Source organism: Cheilinus undulatus, linkage group 3, assembly GCF_018320785.1.
Source record: "Cheilinus undulatus linkage group 3, ASM1832078v1, whole genome shotgun sequence".
Classification (NCBI taxonomy): Eukaryota; Metazoa; Chordata; class Actinopteri; order Labriformes; family Labridae; genus Cheilinus; species Cheilinus undulatus.
This window is the reverse complement of record NC_054867.1, coordinates 30,834,599-30,847,205: the sequence shown is the minus strand read 5'-3', so window position 1 is coordinate 30,847,205 and position 12,607 is coordinate 30,834,599. Positions and strand designations below refer to the sequence as shown.

At 36.6% G+C, this 12,607-nt stretch overlaps 1 protein-coding gene across 1 annotated transcript in view; it reads right to left on the bottom strand.

The window, feature by feature from the left end:
* LOC121528634 (sodium- and chloride-dependent GABA transporter 2-like) overlaps positions 1–12,607 on the bottom strand; it is a 38,769-nt gene that overhangs the window by 16,252 nt on the left and 9,910 nt on the right. The window contains exons 5-12 of the mRNA XM_041816153.1: positions 10,831–10,918; positions 9,523–9,655; positions 6,520–6,654; positions 6,232–6,335; positions 3,679–3,803; positions 2,111–2,223; positions 1,890–2,027; positions 423–525 (exon numbers count right to left, since the gene is read on the bottom strand). Of these exons, the coding sequence (XP_041672087.1) occupies positions 423–525; positions 1,890–2,027; positions 2,111–2,223; positions 3,679–3,803; positions 6,232–6,335; positions 6,520–6,654; positions 9,523–9,655; positions 10,831–10,918 (939 nt within the window). The remainder of the gene's footprint in view (positions 1–422; positions 526–1,889; positions 2,028–2,110; positions 2,224–3,678; positions 3,804–6,231; positions 6,336–6,519; positions 6,655–9,522; positions 9,656–10,830; positions 10,919–12,607) is intronic.

Sequence of the window (12,607 nt, the reverse complement as noted above, 5' to 3'; positions counted from 1 at the left end):
GCATTCATCACAGTACCACACTTGAAGTCGCTAAGCGCTTCAGAACAACCCATTTTGTATCACTATGCTTGTAAATGGAGACTGTGTGGCTAGGTGCTTGATTTTATACACGTGGCAACAGGTCTGATTAAAAACCCTTATTTCGATTATAAACAGGTGTGGCAAAATACTTTTGTGCATATAGTGTACTTAATGCTGCCTATAACTTACAGTATGTGATGCAGCTAAATTACATCAGTCTTATGGTTGTTGCTTCACTAATTTGGCAAGTCCTGGTAATGCTCACTCTTGTCTACAGACTGTAAATGCAGCATAATGTATTCCAATTTTTTAACGTTTTTATCAGAAAGAAAATAACAAAGGTAAAATAAGAAAATAACGAGAAAAATGTTGATTATTTCAAGGATAACCATATCACTCACCATATATCCATCCGATTGCTATTGACTGACACACTGACAGAAGTAGAAGATTGTTTCCACTGCAGACATAGTGGTCAAAGAGTTGAAGGAAATACAAGCCTCCCTACAAGAAGACGGAGGTATAATTGTTACTGAAAATCACACAAAGAAAACAATACACCCCTTAGTAAAAAAAATTACTTTTTACATTACCTTAAATATTTTCAACTGTATTAAAAGCCAGAAAAATCCTTCTTTGATACTGGTAACAGGATTTGTCTTGTCATGGCAGCAACCATGACAGAGCCGCAATAACAGACATGACTTCTTTATTGTTGCCTTGGAAACAATGGATGTTACAGATCTTTGCTCACTGAGTCAGTTATTTTCTGATACATTTTTTGGTCCATTTACCAAAAAAGCCCATCACGCACTCAAGCCTTGCCTACTGAGTCCGATGCCTTTTATTTACACTCAATGCAAAAATTCGTAAAATGTGGCAAATCATTTCATACTGTGAAGAGACAAAATAGTGAAGATGATTCTGTGCCTCTTTCACTCCCAGATAAAAAACAAAACAAACAAAAAAAAAACAACACACTGGGTTCATCCATCCTGACAGATAGCATCATACGGCACAAGCTTGCACTACAGCACTGTGCCAAGTTGGTGGGATGGAGATCAACTTTTTAATCCAGTCGTTGTTACATGACTGTGGGTACAAATTTTGGCACATTATCAATTATGTTCTGTGGTTGATATCCACATAATACACAGGCAAATCACAGTGTTTAAAGTGAGTTTGCTGTGTAAGGGAGAGAGAGCAGGGAGGGGAGCGAGAGAGGAGGGAGCAACAGACACTGTTCTAAATCATCAATCAAATATTTAAATGTCGAATGTGAAAAAAATGCAAAAAATCAAACCGTTTAAAAAAAAAAAAAGTTGGACGAAAGTTCTGTCGTCGGTGGAGAATCCCCTCACTGCAGTTTGCAGTAGGGGGCGGTGCCAAATGCAGAGCTCAGTGTGGGCGATGCCCAACGTTTCCTTACCCTTCCTATCAAACCTGTGTGGTACTAGGAAAATAGCACCGAAAAAGACTGTTTGCGACCCGCAAATAAAACAAGACTTAACAATACTTGGAAGTGCTAAATGGAACGAGTATCTGAAAAAATAATGATAATTGAAAGTACAACTACAACATAAGTGGAATAGGTTGACAGTTTAATTTAATGTGATTTTAAAAAAGTTTTGATTAATTGAATATTAAAAATCAGATTAATCTATTTGTGAGTGTGTTACATTTTATATATTGTAAACTAAACAAAAGCCTGCAAGTTACTTCATGTCCAGAGCAGATTGTAAGTCAAAGAAGGGTAATGGCACAATCAGTACAGTCCTGTTTTTCAGGCAGCACATGGGCTGAATTTAAGTCCTCTTTAACAGAAAACAAAAAAGGAAAATCCATAAGAAACTAAGTCATATTCTCACCTCTGTGACAAGGAGAAGGCCGAGAAAGAAGCACACAGAACAAAGACAAAGTAGCAGCAGTTCTCGTCTGTAAGCTCTTCGAAACACACTGGGGAACATGTCGGTCACTGAGGTCATCAGGCACTCCAAACTGACAAACTGACAGAGACAAAGAGCAATGAATCAACAATTAACAGTAAAACTTAGCTGAGATTCTTCATGTAAATGTGTTTCCATCCCACCTGTGTATCAGCACCCAACAAGATGACCATAACGAAGAAACATATGGCCCATAACTGAGGTAAAGGCATCATGGCTACTGCTCGTGGATAGGCGATAAAAGCCAAGCCAGGCCCTGTGTTTGAAACATCACGGTTATATTTTGGATAATTGTGTGGTGTTTTCTCCTTGATTCTTACTATCATAACACAAGCATTGGCATACATGACATATTTCAGTCAACTTCCTGCAAGTCATTAGTACAAATACGATTGTATTGAGAGTTCAATTGTTTTGAAATAAAAAGGAGCAAAAAAATGAAGTAATGTTTCTATGATCTTTTTCCAGATATTTGCAGCCCTATTTGGGATCCTTTCATTCAACCAACAGGTGCATGGGATAGGTGTGGTGACAGTTGAGGTTTTAGGTTGTGTGATAACGCCTTCATCTATTGTCACCACAAACATTAATAACATCTGTCATTGTCAATCATCGTCCAACAAACACCGTATGCCTCTGAGAATGGATGTGAATTTCTCTGTAGTACAGGTAAGATAAGATAAAACGTTATTGATCCCCACAGGCTAAACTCTGGCATCATAGCAATACAACAAAGATGAAAGGCGGTTAAATATAATAGAATTTATAATAAGCAACATAAATGAAAGCAAAATAAAAAGGACGGGAGGTATATATGATTAACATTCTTTGCAGTCAGTAGCAACTAAAGTGACACGTGTTTGTGCAAATAAGCACAATAAGCTTAGCCAAGAATTATATACAGAGCAATGAAATGATACAAACATGGGGTAGAGCAAAAATGGTCCAAGGTGAAATCAGAGGTCCGAATTTAGAGACTTCCAGGCAAGACCCCCTTTTCCAAGAGGTGTTTACATCTGCATGTAAATACTGTCAGTCCTCATTTCAAAACAAGAAGTAATCCGAGCTGGTGTCTACTTAACCTGGAAATGTCTACAGGGGCCACAATGTCACAGAGGACTTGGGGGATGGGGGTGGGGGGTGGAGGAGGAGGGCGTTACAGGGGCCTAACATCCAGCACTTCCACAGCAATATAATAAATACTGTGTGCAACTGTGATAAGAAATGGTATTCTACAGCTACAACTAAAAGATAATGAAGTTCTCTGACTTTTAAACCTGTTGGAAACTATGAGGTAATGTAAGAACTCAACTTAAATATATTGTATCTTTAACTGTAAGTTTTGGTGAAGCTCAAGGTCTACATGACCATCTGACATCTTCATTGTTTAAAAGAGGATGCCCTAATCTTTGAGTGCATTGCCAATCCCAATCCCAATGAGCACCTCAAATATACACTATGTGAGTCCTGAAAGTGCTCCTTTCTACATTTTTCCCCAGTTCTTCTGGCTAAGCTTGTCTAATACCTTTGATTAAAGAATACCTGCCCCACTACCCACAGCCTTTGTAAATAAAAGCTTTAAAGAGATTCCAGACATGATGAATCAGCATCATTATACCATAAAGGGCCAGACACTTGTGTACATAAGCACATACAACAACTTCACTCTCAGCTTTGTCAGTTACATGCAGTGTTAACGCAGTGCTCTTACCAGAAGCAGCCACTTCAGATATTGGCAGTCCTTGTTCATAAGACATAAAACCCAAAACTGAGAAGATAGCAAACCCTGCTACAAAACTTGACCCGCCATTCACCAAACACAGCACAAATGTGTCCCTGTGGAAACAAATAAAAAGTATACAGCAAATGTTAATATATGTATGAAAACTTTATAAAGAGAAGAAGCTATAGAGCTAATGGTGAAGGTCAGTTCTCTGAAGACAAAATATGCTTTGAGAAGGAAAAGATGTAGGTTTCTTGTGCATTTTTATGACAGAGGTCAATTTATTGAGTGTTAGATGACTATAAATGAATGTAAGTAGTGTAAAATGTCTATAGTGGTTTATCTTTCAATAATACCTGTTTGTGAACCACTGGATCTGATGAGTGAAGCCTATGCTGAAGGAACAAAAGCCTGCATTCTCAGAAGTGGGCAGCAGATTCCACACATTTGCAAGAAAATAAGTCAAATAGTTCAGGAGTCTATGTGCAAACTCTTATAATCCTCTGACTTAATACTTCAGTAAAGAGTCTACCACTGCACTCTGTCTGTTTTTTAACACAGCACAATGTTGACTGATGGGGATAGTCCCATAAAGAGTCAGTAGAGAATAAAGCAGAGTATGCAAAGGATATGTGTACTTGTTAAACCAAAACAGATTCTGATTCAGATTCTGCTCCAAAAAACAAGGTGATGATGCCAAGATCCCAAACAGCATTTTCATTTTTTGTACATTGATAGTGAATGTATTTTTTTCCCCACAATTTTTATTACTCTTAAAACATTTCTAAACTCAGTGGCAATGAGTTAGAGGCAAAAACCATTCTAAACAGCACCAAATTAACTGCTAATAATTAGACCAGTAAGATAAATGAGAGCTGCTCTCATTCTTGAACATTAATACTTGTACTGTTGTGACTTAAAAACTTCTTCTTATGTCATGTCACTTACTGGATGTCTTTACTAATGAATACTGTTATCCACAAATTTCATGTGGAATCAGTGTAGTGCACATTTCACTTGTGGAAAGTTTATAGATGGCTTGATATGTCAGAATTAAATGCCTGTAAATAATTTCACAAAGCATGAACAGCATTATCTATAGCTGCGTCTCATGTGCAACAGAAGTAGAGATGGGTATTGTTTGGGTTATTCCGGGGCTAATTTGATTCTTTTCATATGATGCTGGTGCTTTAACAGTACCTGAATTGATACTTTGAGAGGAAAAAAGAGTGTTAAAAGTCAGCAGGAGACTAAAAGCTGTCTGGGTATAAGTCACAGAAATAGCTTTATAAGATATCAAATATGGGATAAGAAAAGGAAACCATTCTAACTTAACAAATAAATTGCAAAAAATCTATAACGATTTTCTTGCCTTTCATTTGGGGTGGCATGGTATGGAAATGAAGTATCGATATCTGTGTTGTAATTCGGTCCAGTGGCTATCAGATGTGCTGGCACCAGTACCATGTATGTTTTGAAATTTTAATGAAACAATAAACAAAGAGGCATCAACGGCATCAAGGCTTTTTTGTGCTCTAAGATCACTGCCTGCGTGAGGAGAAACGCCTCTTTCAGTCCAGTTGTCACATGTTTTTCTTTTGCAGACCCCCTCAAGAAGATTCACTCCATTTGACAGAGTCACTGACTGTTGTTTTGAAGGCTAGTTCTTTACTCTCTGTTACTTTAAGGCACCCAAATACACCTTAAATGCATAATAGCCTCATGTCACTTCTGCTGTCCGCTGTAGCGAGTGAGCTCAAAAATCATCAAATTTGGAAGATGTGTTGCACCGTATGTATGACAGTCAGTAGTCGGGGTCTCCCTGAGGGAAACATTTCAGCTCTTATCTTGTCCGATGAAAGCGTTCAGCAGAGTCCATAATATCCAGTACCTGTACTGCAATGTAACTCTTTTTGTACCAATTATTACCTCCGCCAAGGAGGTATGCAGGGTTTGTTAGTTTGTTTGTTAGTTTGTTAGCAACATAACTCAAAAAGTTATGGAGAGATTTTGATGAAATTTTCAGGAAATGTCAGGAATGGCATAAGTAAGAACTGATTAGATTTTGGGAGTGATCCGGATCACGGTCTGGATCCAGGAATTTTTTAAAAGGATTCTGTACTATTGGGAGATAGGGCTAATGGAGGAGGTCTGCGCTCACCGAGTGCTTTTCTAGTTTTCACCATGTGGAGTTAATGTGGCACAGTAGTTGAGCCATGATGGCAATGATAATTGTGAGGTACTGACCCACAACTCCCAAGGTGAGCTGCCCACCTCCGCTGGTTGCTTGTTGTTTTTAATTGAGAAGTCAATCAAATCAGCACTCCACAGGCTTTATTTACTTATTGTCATATTTTCTTTAAATGCAAGATTATTATTTTTCATGTTCTGGTCATTTTTGATGCTCTTAAGACACTGATTTTAGTCTCTGAGATGTGAGGATGAGCAAAACTCAAAACTAGACTCTGACTACTTCTACATGTTTTAGTGATGCATTATAACAAAAAAGAAAGAAAAAAACACAAAGCAAAGGACACTTACTTGTAACAATCATTGTTATACTGATTGTAACTGCCCAGAGCTGTCAAACTCCCCTGACAAATCCCAAAAGAGAAAAGAACTTGTGCACCTGCATCCATCCAAACCTAAGCAGATGCCAAATATTAGTAAACCTTTACAACTCAGACTATCATAATAGTGTAGACTGCCGCTCTAGTACTCTAGTATATGTTATGATGATGTTTCTCACTATTTGAGCTTCCAAAGGAAGGCATTTGAGCTTGCAGCTTGTCTTTATATTCAGATTGAATGTTTTAAACGATCACTTACTTGAGGGTCCACCAACCTTGTCGGGTCAGGATACAGGTAGAAGGCTATTCCATTCATGGCTCCCGGCAAAGTGAGTCCCCGGGCCAACAAAACAATTAGCATCACATAGGGGAAAGTGGCTGTAAAGTAAACCACCTGTCGACAGGAGACAAACAACTTTATTTTTTTAGTTTTTTTTTTTTTTTTTTTTAAATTCTACCGCTGGAATTTGAATAGAAGCTGAAATAGATCACATGCTGGAGTTACATAAAGAGAACAAGTTTTTGTGATTATAAAAGCATTGCATAATATTACTTCTGTAAACTACAGGTGCTGTAAAAATAGGGCACCAAAAAAATAATGTAGCTTAACCTGCCATAAAGTATCTACTGAGATAAAGGATTCTTTTTTTATATGACTCTTTATTAACAGTGTAATAAAGTAATAGTTGTTGAAAGTCTTACATGGTCTTTGAATGAACTAAAGCTCAATAAAACATTTCTTGTGTTCACTGCAGATTATCAGTGATTACTGAACACCATTATTTTCAACTTCACCTCATTTTCCCACTGCTTTTACAGTATTTACAAAATATATGATTTCTCTTTGAATAAACGCCTTGTTGTTTGTCCCTCAGTATTAATCACAGAGCTTACATTTGGGAACCACTTAAACAATTACAGGTGTGTGAAATCTACCATGCAATATTAGCTGTTAGTTTTGGGTTTGTTTTTCAATCTAGTGGTCATTATTTAGTTCTTTTTCAAAATATACTCATAACAGTCTCTGACTTTTCTAGTTTAAGGATGATTTACTTTCCAATGACCAGCCATAGCTCTGTATTTTTGACTATTCTGAGTGTTGTTGAGATTTAAGATTGACTACAGATGAACAGAATAATTCACTTTTTCAGACTTCTCCCCTGTTTCAATGTTTCAATTTTTCTGCTTTGGATAAAAATGTATCTTTTGGGGCTTTATTGCCCTTCTCTCAAAATCATGATTTGGCAGTTTATTAAGAGTCACCTCTTAAGGCTTAGATAACTTTTCATTATGTTATCTCTCAGTCAGGAAGTTAATGTTTGTTACTGATTTACTTGTTTAACAATGGAGATGTGATATAATGATGATGATGTTTGGTTAGCAACTTGACTGGAATAGAGCAGTTTTTTTTCAGGCTACTTTTTGTACTTTTTAAGTACATTTGAACTAGAGTAACTACTTTTTCTTGAGTACTATACTCTTGTACTTGCTCCACATCTGTTGACTAACTGTAGCACATAACAAGAGAATGATTCTACATCATATCCCAAAACAGCTGTTGTATTTCACTTTACTATAGAGGTGTGACTATACCTGAAAAACCTGGTTGGAGATCATCCATGTTCTCATGCTGTTATTGCCACTAAGGAAAGTTAATATTTTACTGTACAACTTCTCAGTAGCTACTGAGGCTAGAGATTTATTGACCAGTACTTTCACTTTTACTTATGTAAATTACAACCAGAGTAACTGTACTTTTACTTAAGTACAATAGTTGTGTGCTTTTTCAAACCCTGCCTGTGTACTTTATGAAGGTCTGTTGCTAGGAAATGCTGATTGTAGGAGTTTACTTCAATCATTTTATGAAAAAGAAAGTTATTAAAAACAAATTAATAATATAGTCCAACTTAAGGAGACGAGTTTTAAGATTTCACTTAAACTGCTGCATTCAAACTCATTTGCTCTCCACAGGAATTGTTATCACGCATGCGACATGGACTCAATACGTTAAAATGAAGAGTGCTTCACAGTCTTCTTCTGTGGTAATAAATTGAAGTCAGAATGACGGGTGCTGACATATTGCACCGCCGATGTAATTTGGAGCAAATACACATATTTTTGCCACATAGCTTTAACTAACTGCAGCACTCATTAAACTTCCTGATAAAATGTCAATGGTCCCTTAGGTTGGGACAGACTATAGCTGTACACACTCTTGTCCTGGCCTCTAGCACAAATAACACAACACTGGAAAGACAAAACAACTCAGATATATGAAAACAAAGATGTAATGATTTAAAGTAGTCATCATGGCAGATACAAAGTTTGACTAGAATGATTTAACATGTATATTTTAACGTCATAGTTTAACCCATGATCTGTCTGTTTTCACTAAAGAGGCAGGGTTTATGAAATATGCTGTAGCCAGTCAGCAACAGAAGCTCTAAAATTTTGGCTTCACTCCCAGGCGGCTGGTGCTCAGTTCATGCTAATATAGGAGACGTTCCCAGGTGTATAATTTCCCATCTGATTAAACCTGAAATATAAGAGCTGTTATTTAGAGTCCAGTAAATATATTCTGTAAACCAGCTTTGAACTATTATGATGAAACAAAAATGATGTGAAGTTGGTTTGCAGAATGTGGCTGACATTAGCAGTGCTAGCACCTCTTTTGCTGGTTAACATCCACATTCCTGAGCTGAATATTGTCACTCAATGCTTCAGTTATATGTGAGTACGATCTGACAGCCTCTGGGCAACTTTAACCCCATTTTCTGGATGAAAGTAGTGCTAAACTACACTGTTCCTATGAGATGCTATCAATGCTATAGCAGCTAGTGGTTGTTTATGTTAAATTAGTGCGAGGCAGTTTTCATTACAAACTACTATAGCAGCTGCTAGTGGCAGGCAGCTGTTACAGTTTCAACAGAGCATTTGTCCTGGACTGTTGGCCAGAAAGGTTTTTAAAAAGTTGATAATTGGTTAAACTGATTTGTAAATGTGTCAATGACAAAGGGGTCCAAATGTAATTGCTTGGTTGGCTAATTGTGCGCATCCCTGCATAATATAGAGTCTATGCATGCAACAAAAAAGTAAACTCAGATTTGATTGCTTCTTACTCCTTGTCCTGCACTTCAAGATTCTGCATACATAAGCCCAAAATGTTTGACTGGAATTCCTACTTTAATGCTTTAGTGGATGCTAACACACAGACACCTACACAGGTCATATCAAACATGGTCTTCCAAAGAGAGATTTCTACCTTTCCAGTCGATCTCACTCCTTTCCAAACACAGAAGTAGCACAGGATCCAGGCCAGAAGGAGACACAAAGCCAACTCCCACCTCAGACTACCAACCTCCTCGATTCCTCCAGATATACCCAGAACGCGCCTCCTGGGGGGAAAAAAAAAACCCCATCATACAAAACTGTGGGAGCTTTGCTAATGACTACTTATCATCAAGATGAAAAAGGAAAGTTTTAATGACAGCAATGGATCTAAAAAACATCATTGTGACTTGTGGCTTTGTTACATTTAACTCTTATTTTTGTCTTGCTATAATTACATTTTAAATCTAAATGGAAAAAACTGGTCGAGGTTATGTAAAACATTTGAAAAAGTTGTATTACATTTGCATGTTAACACCAGGGTTCCTCTTAGCTCAGAAGGGACTATGGAAAAATGAGTCATTTTTGTGCCACAGAGCTGTTGTTTTTCTTTCCTATACTGAAATAATCTGGCTAAATGTTCACTGGAAAAAAATGCTCTTCTAGCAGTGTGTTCTTTAACACATCATAAAAAAAGTGCCTCATCTTGGTAGAAATCATCTTGTATTTTTTTCTGCATGTTCCTTAAAAATGTTACCATGATTCAGCCAAAGAAATGAGGAAATATTTTCATATCCTGTTTTTGAGTCTTTCCTGCTAAATGTGTCGAAACATTAGAAACTGAATACTTTGTTGGGTTAATATGCACAGTGCAATGGAGTATTGGCCAGCTTTATTGCTTCTTATGTTTTGTTTTTTTAAGCATATTTGTCACACCTAAATGTTTCAGATCATCAAACTGATTTAATTATATACACAGATAGCCCAAGTTAATACTAAATAATGCAGTTTTTAAATGATGATTTTGTTTATTAAGGAAAAAATAGTTAATAAAAAGATAAAGACTCATTGCCAATTGTTTTTAGGTTAAGGGGTGAACTTCTGGTCCTTCAGGTGGCTTATTGTAGGGCCTTAAAATTCCAGTCCAGGTGTCCCTTTTTGCCCCAGGACAGGTAATGTCGGAGCATAGATGTTGCCAAGATGCAGAGTAGATGTTTACGACAGCCCTGAGGACACTTTGCTTTAAACACTGACACACAGTTTTTGACCAGAAATATAGATAGATATAGGTTTATTGTTTGACATAATCGACAATTTTTTTTTTTTTATGCTGCAATGATAACAAATACAAATTAGCAAACAATACAAAATACAGATGCAGCTAATGAAAATGTTCTTAAATTAAGTCAATATTTAATATAAGCCAAAGAATTAAAAAAACAAACAAAAATGAAACTCTTACTCCCAGAATTCTGTTGCAGGCGTTGTTGCATTTGCAGCTGTTGTCCAGTTGGAGGATGCATTTCTTTTATCAAATTCAACACAAGACTCTGAGGGGAAAACAGGAGGATACATTCTACTTAATAAAAGTGTTAATACGTATTTCAATTCAAAAACTCATAAAGTTTCATGCATATTCTTTAAACAGACATAAACCCTTAACTACGGAATCATTCATGGTGCCATTATAAGACATGATATTGACTGTATGCCCCTGTAATATTTCACCTAATACGAACATGACAGAGGTGTAACATGGAGAAGGATATGATCACCACTTCTGTGCGGGCCAGTGGTGGACAAAGTATTCAACTCCAGTACTTGAGTCAAAGTATTGATACCTGTGGTCAAATCTTACTCAAGTACAATTAAAAGTTGCTCGGTGAAATTTTACTCAAGTTAAAGTACTGAAGTACTTACTTTTAAAAATACTTAAGTATTCAAAAGTACATGCATTTTAAAATACTTAGGTATTCAAAAGTACAAAGTACATTTTCTAATATCAGTACATTGCTGTATTGTTTTCTCAGTGCTTTTACAGAACCTTGTAACTCTCTGAAACCACCTAATGATTTACTGACTTATATGTAGAACCAATCTGTTACAAAATGTCTATAAAAACACCTGTAAAAATTTCACCATAAAAATGCAATCAAAAAAAACAAGGACAACTACTGTCATTTATTTATTTATTTATTTTCCTTGAATGCAGGAATGTAGTTTTTTTCAAGCATGAATATAGAACACAGAATCACAGAACAGTTCATCTTTTAACTGGTTAATCTATAATCTGTTGTTTGTCCCTTATGATGATGACAGACAAACCAAGATTCTTAAGTAATGACTGGTTACAATTAAGATGATTCATAATCCAGTATTCATCTCACTGAGGAATTTAGTTTGGATTATTCATTTAATTTATTAATTGCATAGATGTAATGTCATGACTGACATTCTGCTTAAAAATGCAGCATTCTTTACCAGATTAGCAGAGTAGTCACGGGGGTCACTGTAAAATCCATGACCTTTAATTTCTGGTTAAAATGACACAAGAATCTGTTGTGGACTATACTGGCCTTCATTTTATCTGCGAGTTTGATAAGTGTTTGGTTAGCAGAGGGGGCATGGTGTCATTTCAGCGAGTTCACCAACAGTTCCCTTCTTCACGTCTTGACTCTAAATGACATGCACTTTGTGATGTGTCAGCTCCCATTTAGAGTTTTTAGAGGGAATTTAGAGTTCAGTTGGAGATGGATATGCAATGTCCATATTTATACACAGTCAATAGTCCAAATCCATGCATGTTTTCTTCTGATGATGAGTGTGAAAGATTTCTTTCCTTTTTTGTTGGCAAGATCAATGACATCCAAGCACAAATCACTCCATCTTTTTCGTCTTCTGTTCCCTGTTCACCCCACCAAACAATCCTGGACAAGTTCTCTCCAGTCCCCCTACAAGAACTAAAGAATCTGGTTAGAGCTATGAAAATTTCCTCAAGTCTCTTTGACATATTGCCCACCCATCTACTAAAATCTGTAATTGATTCCATTGGCCCATAAATTCTTTCAATTGTCGGTAAGTCATTAGAATCTGGTCATGTTCCTTCATATTTTAAACATGCTGCCATACAACCTCTTCTCAAAAAACAAATCTGGACCCCTCTCTGCCCAAAAACTATAGGCCTATTTGAAAACTACCCTTTATTTCAAAAATTCTAGAAAAAGTGGTTGCCAAACAAC